This window comes from Trichomycterus rosablanca, chromosome 21 (genome assembly GCF_030014385.1).
Source record: "Trichomycterus rosablanca isolate fTriRos1 chromosome 21, fTriRos1.hap1, whole genome shotgun sequence".
NCBI lineage: Eukaryota > Metazoa > Chordata > Actinopteri > Siluriformes > Trichomycteridae > Trichomycterus > Trichomycterus rosablanca.
The window spans coordinates 17,096,805-17,116,279 of NC_086008.1; the positions used below are offsets into that span (position 1 = coordinate 17,096,805).

The following is a 19,475-nucleotide window of genomic DNA, read 5'->3' on the forward strand; positions in this document are numbered from 1 at the left end:
ATTCCCTGACTTGCCTTCACACAGTAGGATACAAAAGGCATCTGGTTTATTTACAAAACCAAGTAACATTAGTTTAAAATACAAAGTGCAAATAAGCCAAGTTGAAAGGAATAAAGGACAAAAAACTAAAAAATAATTTGTTGCCAGTTCTAGTGTGCAGTCGACCTAACAGTTTTCGTGTTAATAAACAGCAGACACTAAATAGGTTTGTGAGCATAAAGCTTGTTATTAACTGGAAGTGCATCACTTGTTACTTGGCAACACATCAGCAAAGTGAAACAAAAATGAGATACGAAAAGCCAGTACAGCACATGTACTATGTCTTTAGTCTTTAGGTTGCAACAACGTGGAAGAAGGCCACTTACTGCCCTCATCCAGACATGACAGCTTTCATTTGCCCAAAGTAGCTACTACTTTATGCTTTTAAAATATAGAAGGCATATCAGGATTTAATCACTTTAAATTGAAATTTTAAGAAAACAATGTGTAATTGTCTCATGTCCTGTACCGGCTTTAATTTCTACCTGACTGGAAACGTATAGATAGAATATGCAAGATAGACGTCTCACCCTTTCTCCAGTCATGGCGAATGGAGCGTTAAACCACTGCTCAAAGGTGCTGCAGCTCTTGAAGATAGTGGGCAGGAGAAAGTTGAGCAGAGCCCAGAGCTCGGGCAGTTTGTTTTGTAAAGGTGTTCCGGTGAGAAGAAGCCTGCGTGGGGCCACATAATGTGTGTTTAACACCTGGGTGAGCTTGCAGTGGTGGTTCTTCATGCGATGGCCTTCATCCACAATCATGTACTTCCAACGAATCTAAGTGTGAAGAGCAAAATAATTATAGAAGCAAACACAGTAACACAAAGGTTCTTTAAAAAACGTATGTTTCACTACTAAAAGAGAAGCTGTAACCTGCTGGTGTGCTCTTACCTTGGCTAGAATGTGCTTGTCCTTGATGATGTACTCGTATGTGGTGATGAGCACGTTGAATTTTCCACTGCGAAGCTGTGGCACCAGTGACCTCCGCAAAGAGGGTGTGCCCTATAACAAAAACAGTCACTGGTTACTTATCCTCATCAGACTTTTTTTGTAATTCATAAATAAGTAAATCAGAGCTGACCTTGTAAGAAATTTTCACAATAGATGGAGCCCACTTGTCAAGTTCATAGACCCAGTTGGACAATGTTCTGTAAAACAGAAAGTAGATTTTTTTTCTGTTAGGATTATCCTACGCACATGGGATTACAGCAGCAAGGTTACAATTGATTTGGGAGAAGACATACAGTGTCTCAAAAATATTTACTCCCAGCTCCTCTTTTTTCACTTAAATCAATGGTTTTCACATTTTAAACCATGTACCATGACCTATCAAACCAAAATCTTAAAGCAACACCTTTAAAATGTTCTATGTAATACTTATATTTTACCAATTGTGCATGCCATGGTCAGGGATATTACTGGTAGTACATGTGTTGAATGCAGCAGATAAAGCATAAAGACCTGAGTAACTTTGATAAGTCCATATCAATACAGGCAGATGACTGGATCAAAGTATCTCTTTAAACAGAAAGCGGTGCTCACAGGTGGTGTGGTCAATACTCAGTGAGAGTGTTCTAAGGAGGTACAGGCTACAATGAGCTGACATCACTCACTGATGTCAGAGAATATTAAGGCTATGGCATCTGGTACGGATCACCAGAAGAGGTACTGTAGCTCAAATTGCAGATCATTTTAATACTGCTGATGAGGTGAATGTGCATCACAGTGCATCAAACCCTTTTGTGTATGGGGATGTGTAGCCACAGGGAAATTAAAGTATTCATTCTAACTTTCCTTACCCCTGTCCATCAAAAGCACCTAGAAAGGTCACAGGACTCTGGAGCAATGTAAGAACATCAACTAGCCTGAGTAATCCAGTTTTCTGCAGGATTGTGTGGACAGCCAGGCACGGGTGCATCATTTATTTACGGACAAGACAGCACCAGGATGAACTGTAGGACAATCTATCTTAGGCTGTAAGTGTAGTGTGCACTTATTATTGTAGTAGCATGGCTAAATCTGTTTAACACTGTAGTCTCATATTTTTTTATTGAGTAAATAACAAACTAGTGACCCGATTAAGTGGCCATGTACTAATTTTTCTTCCACGTACTGACACTAATTAGTGCTGTCTGTGTCTGCATGAACATCCTCATTCTCAACAGTCTGATTTATCTGAGCCATAACATCATGACTGATATTTGCAAAGGTAATTTATTTTGGGAAATGTCACAAAGACATGTTTTCGTGAGGATCAGAAATAAAAAATGTATAACATGTTAATGTAGCCTGTGTGGTATTTTTACGAAACTTTTTTGAAGACAAATACGAAACCATCCCATTGTTTTTGTAACTGTGTGCTTTACAGATTTCTTTATTTCTTTTTAAACAAATTTTCTAATGTCCTCTGGCCTCATTTGCTTTATCCTGTTGATGATCACAGCAGGTTCAGCTCCACTAGAAAACATTGGGCACAAGGCAGTAATACCCTGGACTGGAGGCTAATCCGTCAGTAGCTAAGGTTAAGGGCCGATGTCAGACTGTGTCACAGTTGTGAGGGCCAAGAAGCAGATACAGCAGATATACAGCAGATGTATGAAAAGTTATGGAGGGTAAATGTGTAGAAAATGCATTTAAAATAAAATGCATTGAATACATTGGGCATGATTGAAAACAGGTGGACTCCAGGGTACCGATCTTAGGTCCACCTGAAAAAGCGCTATATAAAAATAAAGTTGACTTGACTTGAAAATGAGGGTCTGGAGTTCACCTTCAGCAAGATAGGGTATAGAACACACAATTTGTGAAAGCATCCTGGTTTGAAGTCAGAAATAAAGAATGTGATCAGTTGAAAACGAACACATTTTTTGTTTCAGGTTTTGCACTAGTGAGTAACAGAACCTTATAATAAAAGAATATAAACACAGAGACCATATATGCAGTCTCTTATAAAACAATATCATACATCTCTTATCATACATATAAAACTAAACAGAAATTAAATAAGTAAATACAACGTATAAAACGCAAAATAAACTTGATCTGTTTGAATAAGAGCAACGTTGCATCATAAGTTGATTTGTGATGAACAATAATAAAATATTTACATTTTATCTACCATTTGGCAAAAACTCCCTGCACATCAGGCATAAAGTTGCCAGGGTTTGGAAAGATTGTGCCTGTCCTGTAAACACAGTCCTGCACTAATTACACTCATATTCAGAATCAACCCTTGGTATGAACCATAACATTTAAGCCAAGTGTAAAAACCAGAAAAGATGTGTGGCTGCTTGTTAGCCCAGTGTGATGTGACTGTAAGCATGGAACTTACGACAGTGGCACAATAATCAGATATGGACCATTAAGCCTTTTGTTTTCCATGAGATATGTGATGAGGGCGATGGTCTGGATGGTCTTCCCTAGCCCCATCTCGTCCGCTAGGATGCCATTAAGGTTGTTGTTGTACAGGGATACCATCCATTCCAGTCCCTGGATCTAATCAGAAAAAATAAAGCACAGTGTCTAGAGAAAATCATCATAACCTGTGAAAATCCTTGTTTTTTGTCACATTAAACTTTCAAAGAAGCATATGAATTATAAATATAGTACAGTGGTACCTTGAAATTCAACGTCAATTGGTTCTAAGAGTGGCGTTGAGTTTTAAGGTATTTTTTCCCATAAGGATGTATGGGAAACCTGTTAATGCGTTCCATTGTCCCGTGGAACTGCATATATTTTAGGCTAATGTAAAATAATGGGGTTGTTTTTAACACTTATACACTGACAATAACACAACTGTAATATAACAACACTGAAATACAATTAACAAACAGTTAAAAAACAATCAAAAATGCTCTTTACCTTTACTTTTTTATTGTTTTCTTATGCTTCTTAATTAGTGGAAAGAACAAATAAGCAGTAATAATTAAGAGGTTTAGTCTTTCTATGTTGTTCTTTTAATACATTAAGTAAAATTATTTTTTCTTAAGATAAGTGACTATCGAAAAAGCTGATTCTTACAATTTCTCAGAACCCCGAGCTATAACACAAGTTTAAAAGTGAAACAGAAGAAAAATCCAGAAAAACACAGATACATGAGGAGCTTTCAGAGTAAATTTGACGGTTATTACACACAAATGCAGATTCGCATGACGATGTTCGCATGACGGTTTACCACACCGCTCAAGCTGAGTGCTGAGCAAAGCAGCAGTCGTACACACGTTGAGTTTAAGGGTATAAATTTCTCGATGAAGTTTAGGGAACGTTAAGTTACAAGGTACCACTGTATAACTTTTTACAGCTGCATGAACAAATGAACCCTCATTATCAACGTAACAATTAAACATTTAAATAATCGGATAAATTATTATAATTTTATTAGTAAAAAAAATCTGTTTGGGTAAGTAATTGAGTTATCATTATAAACTACAATATCACAAACTGGCCCACACCTGACATCAACTGTAGAGAAAACCAGCTGTTTCTTCAGGATTCCACTAATAGTCATGCTTATTGTAACACAAAAATTTACCATGTTGGAAAGGTGCTTTTAAAAGAGCATTTTGATAAAGTTGTAAAAAGGTAGAAGTAAAGAGAAGGATACAAAAAGATTTCAGCAGCATTAACTATCCCCCTAAGTACCGTTCAAAGTATCATCAAGAATTGGGAAATGTATGGCACCACCAACACCTTGTCAAGATCAGGCCGTCCCTCCAGACTGAATGATAGTAGTCAGGAGAATACAGATCAGGGAAGCTAGCGAAATTCCATTGGCAAATTTGAAAGACTTACAGGTCTGTATGGCTAAGATTGGTTGGTCTGTGAATGTGTCAACAATCATGAAAAATGGCTGTAATTAAAGCAAAATGTGGCTCAGTTGTACAAACAAACAAATGATTAAGTAAAGCCGGAGAAAGATCTTTGTGCGAGTTTTTTTTTTTTGTCAGGCTGTAAAACAAAACAAAAAATGATCTCAAAGGGCTACGAAGATTTTCTATATTTATTGTAAGTTTCTTCAGTTTAGTGAATATTTTATAAGCAGCAATGTACTGTTAATTATTTCATTTTTAATCTTGTAAATATTTTATAATTTCAAAACAGGGTTGGGTGGCCTAGCTTGTTATCATTTATTTAACTTGTTGTAAAGCCCCTAAATATGAACAAATCAGTTTTTGACCATTTGGTTCAGATTGGACTGATTTGGTATTGTGTACATAAAGTAAATAAAGTACCTGGTAATGTTTTAGTAAGCCGTTCACCAGCAAAGGTGACTGCTTTTCTACTCTCTCAATGACTGCATGCGCTACACCATAGTAGGACTGTGAACTGGTCTCTCCTGTCGGAACGCTGTACTCATCATCCACATCCTGTTTGGCAGACCTACAGACATTGAGGTTTTACAATATGAGCTGTTAAATATATAATCAAATTAAATACAATACAATACTATTAAACATATAATCAAAACAGCCTGATAATAAACAGGTAATTAACACTTTCCCGCTCCCATAATTCCCATAGCATGCTACATACTCTATGATGTGTTTGGCGGCTTTTTCACACACTTCATCACTGTTGGGATCTGTAATTTTCTTTTCCTCTGATTCAGCCCGGGTGCCCTCATCTTCATCCTGAGAAGTCAAAAACATGAATAAAATTGAGGTTTGTCCCGTTGGCTCAATTATTAACTGACTAGCAAGAAAAAAGGCAAAATTATGGGTTCAACCTGGCATTTTAGCTATGGCTAACTTGCAGTCTGGGAATTCTGGTGTTGACTGCTTCATAAAAAAATGTTTTATTTGTCCATCTTGCTAGCCAACCTGTCCAAGTCAAGCTTACTTTGACCTCTTATTTTAATGCTTCAGATTAGAGTAAAGGTCAACAAAGGAAGCAGTACAACTATCGGTTCACTACATATATTAGCAGGTTAAAGCAAGTTTGTACAGTTTCTGCTTTATCCTGGTCAGAGTTGCGGAGGGTCCATTTTCATCTGGGATCACTGGGTTTGGCAGTGTCCAGTCATACAAATGCTCTTTTGACTAAATCGGCACAAATTCCCACAGATATCCTTTAAAGTCCCATGAGAAGACTTCTCAGAAAAGTGGCTGTTGTTATAGCTGTAAAAATCACACAGAGGTCACTCATTTGTTTTTAAAATGGAATGTCCAACAAGGTTATGATCAGGTGTCCATATACTTTTGGCATATAGTGTATGCAGTGCTAATTTGGACCACTTTTAAGCATTGCTGCTGCTTTCTCTCCTGTTCAACAAACACAAATAATTGGTTTATGCACTATGCACCCAGGATTGTTGTTGACTAATACCTGCATAGCAGTTAGCCATTAGATGTTAAATGTTAATTAAATTGACTAATAATCTGAACACTTACCTCTTCTTCAAAATCTGAACCACTTTCTTCACTGTCTGATCTTGGGGCCACTTCATAACTGTGTTAAGATGGACATACATGACAAATGTAAGCTTAATATTTGTACTTTTTTTTATGTACATCCAACAAAAAAAATAGCTATTTCTCTTTGTTTCAGGTGGCACAGCAATCTAATAAGTAAGTAAGTAAGTAAGTAAAGTTTATTTATATAGCGCTTTTCTAGGACCAAGCCACAAAGTGCTTTACAATGCGGTCAAGTATAATACAATAAAAACACAAAAATTAATAATCATAAAAGCTACACAGTGACATAAAAACATTAATACAATAGCACAAATAAAATTTTTAAATGCACTTTAACTACACATACATACATATATATACACACATATACATACACAAACACTTTACCAAAGAACGTCAGCCCCATTGCTTAAGATCACTACTCTGAAATGCTAATGAATAAAAATGTGTCTTAAGACATTTCTTGAAGGTTAATGTAGACTCAGAGAGTCTGATATCGAGTGGGAGACTATTCCATAATTTAGGAGCCTGGACAGAAAAAGCACAGTCCCCTTTCCGCCTCTGTTTGGTACGGGGCACAACCAGAAGCTCTTTATTAGATGACCTCAAAGACCTACAACTTTTGTGAGGAACCAGCAATTCACAAATATAATCAGGTGCTTCCCCATGTAGAGCCTTAAAGGTAAGAACTAAAATTTTAAAATCTATCCTAAATTTTACTGGCAACCAATGAAGTGAGGCCAGCACTGGACTGATGTGGTCTCTACGTCTAGTTTTTGTTAAAAGCCGAGCAGCTGCATTCTGAACCATCTGGAGTCTTGACACAGCTCCTTGACTGAGGCAAGTATACAAAGCATTGCAGTAATCCAGTCGAGATGAAATAAAAGCATGGATGATTTTCTCCAAGTCTTGAAAAGACAAAACCTGTCTAAGCTTTGCAATATTTCTTAGCTGAAGGAAGCAAGACTGAACAAGCTTATTTATATGGCCAGAAAATTGCAAGTGAGAATCAAACACAACACCCAAATTTCTTGGGAAAGTGTTAATTCTTGAAACGAGAGAACCAAGGGCCATCTCCAAATCTCTGGGTATGTTGTCTAGACCAACAACTAGAACTTCGGTTTTGTCCTCATTTAATTTAAGAAAATTATAATTCATCCAATTCTTGATAGCTGCAATGCACTCAGTTAGATTGCCTAATCCACTGAATTCATTTCGTTTAACAGAGAGGTACAGTTGCATATCGTCTGCATAAAAATGAAAAGAAATATTAAAACGTCTAATTAAATTACCCAGGGGGAGCATATATAATAAGAATAAAACAGGGCCAAGAATAGAACCCTGAGGTACCCCACAGGTAAAATCAGCCTTCAAGGACATCTTATCTCCAATGGAAACAGAAAATTTCCTATTGGATAAAAATGACCGAAACCAATCCAGTGCTGATCCTGATATGCCAATCCATTCACTGAGCCTGTTTATTAGGATATCATGATCTACTGTATCAAAGGCTGCACTAAGATCAAGTAAAACCAACACTGTTATTTCCCCTGAATCTGAGTGCATTAAAATATCATTTAAGATTCTCACCAGTGCAGTTTCTGTGCTGTGCTTTTTTCGAAAACCAGACTGAAATTTTTCAAAGACATTATTTTCTTCCAGTGCGTGCAGAAGTTGATCAGACACAACCTTCTCCAAGATTTTTGATAGAAAAGGAAGTTTTGAAATGGGTCTAAAGCTAGCACAATCATTTGGGTCAAGGCCTGGCTTCTTCAAAAGAGGCTGTACACTTGCCACTTTAAAACAGGTTGGTACAATGCCCGAACTAAGAGAAAGGTTCACAATGGCTAGCAAAAGAGGACCCACTGATTTCAAAACTTTTTTAAGAAAGTTAGGAGGAATCACATCAAATGAACTAGAAGATGGTTGCAGGTACTGCACGATTCCCATTAGCTCATCCATAGAAATAGGGGTAAAACAATTTAAAATATCACTGTTATAGCTGACAGGACAAATTTCCACACAATCCGAAGGAGGAAAAATATTGGCTCTAATTTCAGTGATTCTGTTTAAAAAGTACTCTAAAAACTGTTCACATCCAATGTCTGAATCTTGCCTGTTCAACTCAACACCATTAATGAGAGAATCAATGGTAGAAAACAGGAACCTTGGCCTATGCCTATTAACAGTAATTAAGTTATTAAAATATGCAGCTCTTGCATCCTTAACTTTACTGTTGTACACCACCATCAAATCCCTCATATACAGGTAGTGCACCTGAAGCTGGGACTGTTTCCATTTACGCTCCGCCTGTCTACGTTTCCTTTTGAGATCCAGAATTTCACTGTTTAACCAAGGAGATAGAGTTGTTAATTTAGATCTGGTCTTAAATGGAGCTACCTCATCTAAAACTGTTAAACATAAATCATTAAAAGAATCAGCCATAACAGTAAGATCTGCAGACTGCAATAATGGTGCAGATAAATCATTAAATATAGCTGAAAATTTTGCCACTGTGTCTTCATTAAAAAGCCGAGAGCATCTAATGTGTTTGGAATTTGCAGCTTTAGACTGAAAGATAGACTCAAAACAAATGCATTTGTGGTCAGAAATTCCCAAATCTTCCGACCACAGAGAATTTAGACTAAGCCCTAAAGTAAAAACCAAATCCAAAGTATGTCCACGAACATGGGTTGGGCCTGACACATGTTGCACAAAATTAAAAGATTCAGCAGTATCTAAGAATTCTTTGGACCATCCACTTGCACTGTCATTTACATGCATGTTAAAATCCCCTAACAATAAAATCTTATCAAAGTCAAGTACAATGGATGACAACAATTCCGAGAATTCTAAAAGAAAATATGCATTTGTCTTAGGTGGCCGATAAATTACAACACAAAGCACTGGGTTATCACTTAAAACTTTAAAAGCCAGCAGTTCAAAACTTTCAAATACCCCCAAAGACACAGGAGAACAATTTAAACTGTTTTTAAAAACAGCAGCAAGTCCACCCCCACGCCCAGTTAATCTTGGGCAATTAAAGCATCTATAATCTGGTGGGCACAGTTCGGAGAGTTGACAGCTCTCACCAGGCTTCATCCACGTCTCTACTATAAACATAAAATCAAGATCCTTAGAAGAAATAAAATCATTCAGCATAAAAGTTTTGTTTGAAATTGAACGGGCATTTATAAGTGCCATCTGTACAATAGAGCGATACTCCAGTTCCGACGGAGACGCACAGTATATTTTCTGCAAATTACTGCCTATCACACCTCTGGCTCTGAAAGCAGGCTTCACTGAAGGGATGCATTGAAGTGAGTCTGACTGTACCGCTCCCTCTCTTCTACGGCGAAGTGGGCGTACCCGGACAGGCCAGCTGAGCGCCGATGTGTCAGGCTGAACACACCTGAGATGAATAGGTCTGAAATTCAATGAGTAATTGCGGACAAGATCATGTGCAGAATTCACTCCGCGTTTCCCATCCCACTCCGTGGACAGCGTTGTCATGGAGACGCCGCCGCTACTAGTGTGCAAGGCAGCAGTGCTCTGATGACGTGTTTGCTGAGCGACAGTGCGCACGGCTGACCAGAAGGACGGAATAGCGTTACCGTTTCGAAAATAAACAAGCTTTCTCCGTGAGCCCCTGTGAATATAACGAGGCCGGCGAAAGAGTCCAAGCTGTTTGATGACCAGAACGCACGATGGAGTAGTGCAATTGTTGAACTTCATCAGCTGGTCAACGGAATAGTTCAACATTGTGCCGATCCAAGGAACAAACTCATCCACCGTTCACCACCAGCCGCAGACGTCACGCAATGCACAGCAGAAAGAACAAAAGTATCAAAGAACAAATGAAAGTATCAAAAGTGACATAAAAAGAAATAGAGCCACAGGGTGTGTAAAAAGATGAAAACGAAAAACGATAATAAAACAATAAAATACGACAAAATACGGCAACGGCAGCGGCAGCCAAATGCGCCAGCGTCCACCATCACCATGACAACCAACTACTAAGCTAGCACATTACAAAACACACCAGTGTTTTAGTCTCAATGGTCCCAGTGGCCTGGTCAGGTGTTTTATGGACACAATTAGCCATGTCTGAGAACAAAAAGATTAGACTGCAAGTCATGTCTGCTGCAGCAACTGGCAGGTACTGTCCCACTGTACCGACTGTATTGGTGAAGAAGCTGGCACATGCAGCAGGAATACAGAAAAATACAAAAAGCATAGCACATTCCTCTTTGTTTATTAAAGCTTTCTGAAATCCACCCCTGTCTGGAATAAAAAAAAGGCCAACCGATGCAACTCAGGGAAGGCTCATGCTAGTATGCTGCTCCTAACCCCCTCACCATACCCCTTCTGGTCGGAGTGAGTGTAGTAAATACAGCAAACATAAAAAACGCTTTCTTGACCTTTTTACGAATTTTGATGTTGGGGTACTTTGCGGTTACTTAGTCTCAGATGCAACATGCACAGAAAAATAAATAAAACCATAAATAAATAAAAGAAAATAATATAAACCACATAGTGAGGAAAAAAGAATCTCACCCAGGGTTCATTTCAAGCCAGGCCTCCAGCTGGCTGGACTTGGGGGCATCTGTGCCCTGTAGCACTTTCCCGGTCTCTGTCTGAATGACTTTGACTGGAAGTTCACTCATCTGACTGCTTTCATCGATAGGCTGCATGAAATAATACAAACAATAACAAACGCAATACTTATTATGCTGCTGAAAAAAAGCTGTTGTTGGGTGGTCTTGTTTTGCATGCCGTCAGTACCATATCTGTACTCTTTTTTTAGCAACTTACCTCGCCATCAGGTCCAATTGCAGCAATCCCCTCATTTTCTCCATCCTCCTTCTAAGAGTTTCCACAGAAAGGGAGTTATTTAATCCAACAACAAAAGCAGTAGCTTCTACACACACGGATTAAACTGTGATGAAGAAACCACAATGACAGGATGAGCAGGCAGTCGACTACCAAGAGCGTCAGCGTTCAAGTGTATTAGTATAAAGTTACGATGTGTTTGAGAAGGACGATGGCTGTCACACAAATCACTCTTAGGCAGCCTGCACAAACACCTGTAAGGCCCTTGACATACTGTATAAACTGTTAACCGGTCTCAACCACCCACCCTATGTTTTTCCCTCGACCCTAACTAATAAAAAAAGGTGATAACAAAAGGAGTTGGTTGGCTGATCCTATCTGTGAAATTGCGGAAGCGGATCTGCTCACGATAAAAAAAAGGCTAATAGATTTTTCTGAAATAAATCGAGGTATCACAGCTGTGAGTCTATAGCAAAGCAAAATCCTATTCCCCTTAATTTAGGGAATGCTTCATGCCGCCCTTCTACTCTCCCTCTTACCAAAACATCTCTATACTTAAATACTTTGGGCACTCACCTTTTTCTTCTTTCTCTTTTTCTTTTTCTCTTTGGCTGCCTGGGCAGCCTTGTGCTCGTACACTAAGGTAGTGAGGTTGGCCACATACTCATCAGTCTGCTGAAGCAGGTAGGCTAGACGCTTATCCTTCTTCTGGTCAATCAGCTTTCTGTAGCCCTCCTCATCCTCAGCCTAAAGCAGACACACATGTCTAGTGAGAATTCAAATGTTCTTTAATTTATCTTTAATTTTTAGTTCTGTGTGAATGTTTTAAACCAACAAACCATCAGTCTCCTCATTCTCTCTTTCTCAATTCTCTCAGTTTCCTTCTTCTGCTCCCTCTCCGTGTTGGTATGCCAGGTGGCCACTGCCTTGGACAGTTTCTGAATCTTTCCAGAGATAGATCTGTGGTATTCCTTGAAGTCCTTAGCATGTTGGAGAATGCTGTTAAGGTATTCCTGGGTAAAAGAACAATGACAAGCATTTTTTTTGAGAAAACAGTGGATGGTGTTTAGCTTAACAGTCAGCAAAGCCTTCAGCTCTTCAGCTCAGACTCACACCAAGTTTTTCACTTTAGAATGATTTGCTTATCCTTGAACAATCTTATACTACCACAATACCCAATCACTGACTGTCAGTGACTATAATTAGGATGAACAGGTTTTACTTAACATGCAATTTTTAAATTTGATTTCACTTTTCTATTTTACAAACCCCATATCTGGAAAAGTTGGGACATTTAATCTTAATTAACATTTCTTCTCAAATAATCAGTCATAGTCTTTAGGACAGCATTCTGCTTATTAGTGTTATAGATCAGGTCTGCCAAACTGTACAGCTGTTTATATTTCTGGCAACCTCCAGATATGCTGAGGCTCTGCAAAGCTGCATGCGTGCCATCTTCGACATCAGCTTAATTGATTGACTTGGTACCCGGTACTCTGTAGTGTTTTGCTAAAGAAAACTGAGATTTTTTACTGTCAATTCAATTTAAAACTGCTTATTCGGCTAAAAACAGCATTTCACACATGCAAAACGATGCCATATCTAAACTTTAAACAGCCTATAATACTCTTCACTTTAACCACTGCAACTTTTGTTTTTAGAATTTAATTTCAGAGCAATCAATTCATTGTGTTATGAGTCAGAACTGCTCCACTGCACCAGCTGCTGCTGAGCAGACATATTACTCACGCAACTGTGTGCCAAGCAGGCCACTGTGAGTGGTAGTTCATTAAGCTGTGCCCCAAAAATTTGCATGCTAATGCTCATTTTGATTAACCGTGGTTGTCCACCATGCATTTACACAAAGAAAAACTGGGCACTTATTGCTAGTACACTAATCCGAAGTCACTGTAAATTAAAATTAACAGCAGCAGAAAAATGGGACTGGATGGCGGCAGTGCAGGCATGCGGACTGTGCATTTATACGACACACACACATTTATAACATTTATTAAGGGCCCAACAATGGCTGCTTGGCAGAACCTGGATATGAACCCACAAGTTTCAGACAGATAACCCAGTGCCCTAACCAGCTACCACGGTTGTCCAGAGCTTTGCATTAAACTATATTTTTATTACTTATTAACTGAGTTCTTTACCTCTTTACCCTCAGGCAAATGGCTTGCACCAGCGTGTCAGATGTGTGACCCATTTGCAAAAGCACAAACAATAAACAGAAACAAAAAAGAAACCCGACACATGCCCTATTTTGGTACACTACTACCACCTAGAGGTCATCTAAAGAACTTGTCTTTTGTTTTGCTATGGCAAAAACATACCACTTATTTTGTTTTCAAGTCTGTTATGCTAAGTTGACCGGTTGGTTAACAAAAATAAATGATATATATGGTCCTAATAAGTGGTCCTAATAATGGGGTTTGTGAGAATTTTAAATAAATTACACATATTGTCTGTAGAAAACATGTATTTCTTTACTGAATCAATGCAGTAAAACATCCCAGAGAGGATGCCAATTCATTACAAGGCCTCGGCCAACCCCCTAGAACCTGCTGCAGATACCTGCTTCTAGCAGCGTTTCTGAGGAATCTTAGCCCATTCCTCATGGGCTATGGCCTCCACTTCACAAATACTCTTGAGTTTGCAGCCCCAGAGCATCACTGAGCTACCACCATGCTTTACTGTGGGTAGTGTGCGTTTTTCAGCGTATGCTTCATTCTTCCTCCTTTAAAACATAAGTTTAGGCCTGATCCACAGGCCTAAAAAGTTCCAATTTTGTTTAATTGCGCCACAGAACAGAATACCAAAACTTCTGTGGCTTATGTACAGTGCCTTGCAAAAGTATTCAGCCCCCTTGAACTTTTCAACCTTTTGCCACATTTCAGGCTTCAAACATAACGATATGAAATTGTAATTTTTTGTGAAGAATCAACAACAAGTGGGACACAATCGTGAAGTGGAACGAAATTTATTGGATATTTTAAACTTTTTTTAGAAATAAAAAACTGAAAAGTGGGGCGTGCAATATTATTCAGCCCCCTTGCGTTAATACTTTGTAGCGCCACCTTTTGCTGCGATTACAGCTGCAAGTCGCTTGGGGTATGTCTCTATTAGTTTTGCACATCGAGATACTGAAATTTTTGCCCATTCTTCCTTGCAAAACAGCTCGAGCTCAGTGAGGTTGGATGGAGAGCGTTTGTGAACAGCAGTTTTCAGCTCTTTCCACAGATTCTCGATGGGATTCAGGTCTGGACTTTGACTTGGCCATTCTAACACCTGGATACGTTTATTTGTGAACCATTCCATTGTAGATTTTGCTTTATGTTTTGGATCATTGTCTTGTTGGAAGATAAATCTCCGTCCCAGTCTCAGGTCTTTTGCAGACTGCAACAGGTTTTCTTCCAGAATGGTCCTGTATTTGGCTCCATCCATCTTCCCATCAATTTTAACCATCTTCCCTGTCCCTGCTGAAGAAAAGCAGGCCCAAACCATGATGCTGCCACCACCATGTTTGACAGTGGGGATGGTGTGTTCAGGGTGATGAGCTGTGTTGCTTTTACGCCAAACATAACGTTTTGCATTGTGGCCAAAAAGTTCGATTTTGGTTTCATCTGACCAGAGCACCTTCTTCCACATGTTTGGTGTGTCTCCCAGGTGACTTTTTATAGATATCTTTGAGAAATGGCTTTCTTCTTGCCACTCTTCCATAAAGGCCAGATTTGTGCAGTGTACGACTGATTGTGTCCTATGGACAGAGTCTCCCACCTCAGCTGTAGATCTCTGCAGTTCATTCAGAGTGATCATGGGCCTCTTGGCTGCATCTCTGATCAGTCTTCTCCTTGTTTGAGCTGAAAGTTTAGAGGGACGGCCGGGTCTTGGTAGATTTGCAGTGGTCTGATACTCCTTCCATTTCAATATGATCGCTTGCACAGTGCTCCTTGAGATGTTTAAAGCTTGGGAAATCTTTTTGTATCCAAATCCGGCTTTAAACTTCTCCACAACAGTATCTCGGACCTGCCTGGGGTGTTTCTTGGTCTTCATGATGCTCTCTGCGCTTTAAACAGAACTCTGAGACTGTCACAGAGCAGGTGCATTTATACGGACACTTGATTACACACAGGTGGATTCTATTTATCACCATCAGTCATTTAGGTCAACATTGGATCATTCAGAGATCCTCACTGAACTTCTGGAGTGAGTTTGCTGCACTGAAAGTAAAGGGGCTGAATAATATTGCACGCCCCACTTTTTAGTTTTTTATGTCTAAAAAAAGTTTAAAATATCCAATAAATTTCGTTCCACTTCACGATTGTGTCCCACTTGTTGTTGATTCTTCACAAAAAATTACAATTTCATATCGTTATGTTTGAAGCCTGAAATGTGGCAAAAGGTTGAAAAGTTCAAGGGGGCTGAATACTTTTGCAAGGCACTGTATATGGGTTTAAGCATACTGGTGCTGACTTTTCTTCTGCTTTTGGGTCTGTAGAGGTGTACATCTTTATCATTTATAAGGCGCCTTACTGTGCAAACTGAAACCACAGTGCCTATTACCATCAGATCTTGCTGCAGGTCTTTTGCAGACACTTGAGGCTTTTTGACCACCTGACTATTCTATTATTTCAATTGTATCTCTAGAAACATTCAGTGCTTTTGATATTTTTGGATCCTTTTCCTTGATTGTGCAATTAACTCTTATTGAATAACTCTCTTATTTCTAACATGCAATCAAATGTCACAGTCAGCAAACCCCTAATCAGCCCGGGTATTTGATGCGTTTTATCTCAGACGCACCTGATGAAATGAATAAATCCCCTGATTAGTTGCATCAGATTTGCTTGAGGCAACACCTGATTTGTCCTTAAGAGGAATTCTATTCAGTGGGTCTGATACTGCAGTCATCATTTAAAGTGCCATTTTGTGTTGAATTTGGAGAAACCTCTTTCTTTATATAAGATGTGTTATGCTACTGAAATGGATTTTTGTTGGATTCTTGTTGGATTGGTCTATTGCAAACATCTGAAAGTTTAATTTGCAATTGGGGTTAAATTGCATTATTGTATTTGAACCCCGGATCCCAGCGGTATGCCTGTTAGTGGTGATATCTGCTAGCGAGACATCTATACAGACATGATTAAGACATGTCTGGGTTTTGGGGGGCTGATCCTGCAATGGACCCACTGCAACCCTGACCAAGATAAAGTGGTTGATAAAATAAAATGAAAATCTGAAACAAAAAATATAAATAAAACAACAATAATAGCCCCATGTATTTTTATAAAGGTTTTTAATTTAAAAAAAAGTTTCAGGTTACCTGATGTTTCTGTCTGCGCTTTCTCTCCTGCTCGATCTTCTGCTGTTTCTCCAGTTTCTCAGTCATGCGAGCCTCTCTCAGTGTCTGCCTCTTACTGCGCTTATAGGCCTTGGAGTTCAGCGCAGTCTCCAAACTGGTGTCTCTGCGCATACATGCTACCACATCCTGGCGTAACTAAAATACACACAGAGATAGTGCTGTGCATCAATGTTTCGAGTTCTTTCAGATTTTCAGTAGCAGGTCTGTAATAATTTTACATTCAGACTTCTTTTGACAGTTATTCCACAGTTTCAAACTTTATTTAGTCACAGTAAGTGGAGCTCTATGATTTTGTGGTTAGGGGAAATGCGAAAGTACTCCCAGTGGAGATCATATGAAAGTTCATATAAAAGCATAATGTTTTAATGACCTTCCTGCACATTACAATGTTGTATACATTACACAACCTAGTGCAACTTCAAAACCTACTAACAAGTCCTCATTGCAATTAGAAGAACATATTAAGAACATATTTGACATACAATTTGGCTTTTATATATTTTATAATAAACATTAATGAGTGATCTAATTACTACCTTTTTTTTTTTTTTTTTGGATTGACTACCTCTCCAACAGACCACAGTACGTGAGGCTTCAGGACTGTGTGTCCAACGTAGTGGTTAGCAGTACAGGGGCACCACAAGGGACTCTCCTCTTTCCATTTCTCTTTTCAGTATACACCTCAGACTTTAGAGATAACACACAAGACTGTTTCCTGCAAAAGTTTTCGGATGACACAGCCATTGTTGGATGTTTATCTGACGGGAACGAACCGGAATACAGGAGTATCATCAAGGACTTTGTTTCCTGGCGTGAACTGAATGTGCTTCACATTAACAACAGTAAAACTAAAGAACTGGTGAGATGGTGAAAGAGTACACATACCTGGGTGTTCACCTCAATAACAAACTAGACTGGTCTAGCAACTCGGATGCCCTGTATAAAAAGGGCCAAAGTCGCCTCCACCTACTGAGGAGACTGAGGTCTTTTGGAGTGTGCCGACCACTGCTAAGATCCTTCTATGACACTGTGGTAGCATCAGCCATCTTTTATGGAGTGGTGTGCTGGGGTGGTGCAATATCGGAGAGAGACAGAAAAAGACTGAACAAGCTTATCAAGAAAGCAAGCTCTGTCTTGAACTGTCCTCTCGAACCTGTAGAGGAGGTGGGAGAAAGGAGGATGATAGCCAAGCTGTCATCCATCCTGGACATCACCACACATCCACTACATGAGTCTGTAGGAGACCTAACAAGCTCCTTCAGTACTAGACTCCTCCACCCCCTGTGTAAGAAGGAGCGCTACCGCAGGTCCTTCATTCCAGCAGCCATCAGGGCTTACAACAATAAATAATATATAATAATCTTACTCATACCTAATCTTACATGTTCATGGTGTAATAACAAGTGCAATATGTAAATTATTTAGTGCAATAACCTAATATATTTTGCATATTTCTAATGTATATATTATTTCTTAGATATTTTTTCCTGTCTTCATACTGCTGTAACAAGTTAATTTCCCTAAGGAGATCAATAAAGTCTTCTCTTATCTTACTATGTTTAGTTTAGCATTTATTGTCGTTTAAAACATAATAAATTAACAAAGTAAAGTTCCTGACATGATTGTTTTATTCTGCAACAATATAAAAGCAGACCTAAAGCAGCTTTCACATAATAAGCATTTAGCGCTTCATTCACCACGAGGTAGGGAACATATTGCTGCTTACAGCAGTGTTTACACATTTCAGAGAAACATAGTTAAAATCCCTTCCTGCTGCTTCCAGCAAGATTACCACTGAGCAGCAAGCTTAAAAAAGATACACAATACTGACTGATAGTATTGACACTCCTGAGGAAACAATGGCACAGCCAGCAGATAGTGGTTTTGCCATGTATCATGTGAATGCAGCCTAACTCTAGCATGATGTTGTAGGCTCTCTCTACATCAGTAACACAATCTGGTCAAACTATCGGAGAGTGGCACAGCAGTCTTACACGCTACCACACTACTTCGCAGTGTTTAAACGCATAAATTCCTATCTCAGCAGAGCCACCAACCTGGCCGGGCATGCACACAAAGAGGGTTAGATGGGATCTCTTGCCACTCATAATGTGATATGCAATCGCTAGGACTGGTCAGTGTGCCTGTGCAAAGGGATGGGGCGAGGGCGGCGGGCTTCACATAGAGCTTAGTGTGGTTCTCCTTGAACACATGTTGAAGAGGGCTCTCCTTGATCAGATTGAGGGTTATGCACGCAGTAGTGGATTCACAATTGTGATTTGAAAAAAGAACAGAAAACAACATTGTACTGTACATCACTCTGTAAACAATCTTTACCTGGCGCTGAAAGTTAAGTAATCTCAAAGCTTTCAGTTCCACTGTTGCTTTGGTTCTTAGATCATGAGGTAAAGAACCAGGCAAATTCTCCAGCTCTTGAATTCTATGAGCGACCCTGGCTTGCAACCTTTTGAAAAACAAACAGAAATATGATGACATTTAATATACATACAAAATAATTCCACACACTACATCCTGGTGTATTATTTTCTTTCCAACTTTTTATGCATGTTTAAAAAATGTCACCCAGATACCATAGAAAAAGTTCTATGCTTGAATAGACTGGAAAAGTTGAAATATCAAAGTACTTTAAACATCTGAACAGAAAGACGGCTTATTTACTGCTGATATTTATAGCAATTCTGTTTGCACCAGCTGCTGTTTTGTCTGTCACAAGCTGCTGTGTGGTGTTCTGCTGTCACGCCAGACTATAGTGTACATCAGCTCCAAAGCTTTTCCTCCAAATCTCATGTCCAAGCTGGGATCAGG

At 39.1% G+C, this 19,475-nt stretch overlaps 1 protein-coding gene across 2 annotated transcripts in view; it reads right to left on the minus strand.

Annotated features, from left to right (window-relative positions):
- The window catches only part of smarca2 (SWI/SNF related, matrix associated, actin dependent regulator of chromatin, subfamily a, member 2), an 89,277-nt gene that overhangs the window by 50,811 nt on the left and 18,991 nt on the right, over positions 1-19,475 (minus strand). For both annotated transcript variants that reach the window (XM_063018183.1, XM_063018184.1), the window contains exons 7-19: positions 18,987-19,113; positions 16,611-16,784; positions 12,121-12,294; positions 11,858-12,028; positions 11,264-11,314; positions 11,006-11,136; positions 6,425-6,482; positions 5,568-5,665; positions 5,267-5,414; positions 3,367-3,530; positions 1,117-1,183; positions 927-1,037; positions 570-812 (exon numbers count right to left, since the gene is read on the minus strand). In XM_063018183.1, the coding sequence (XP_062874253.1) occupies positions 570-812; positions 927-1,037; positions 1,117-1,183; positions 3,367-3,530; positions 5,267-5,414; positions 5,568-5,665; positions 6,425-6,482; positions 11,006-11,136; positions 11,264-11,314; positions 11,858-12,028; positions 12,121-12,294; positions 16,611-16,784; positions 18,987-19,113 (1,717 nt within the window). The remainder of the gene's footprint in view (positions 1-569; positions 813-926; positions 1,038-1,116; positions 1,184-3,366; positions 3,531-5,266; positions 5,415-5,567; positions 5,666-6,424; positions 6,483-11,005; positions 11,137-11,263; positions 11,315-11,857; positions 12,029-12,120; positions 12,295-16,610; positions 16,785-18,986; positions 19,114-19,475) is intronic.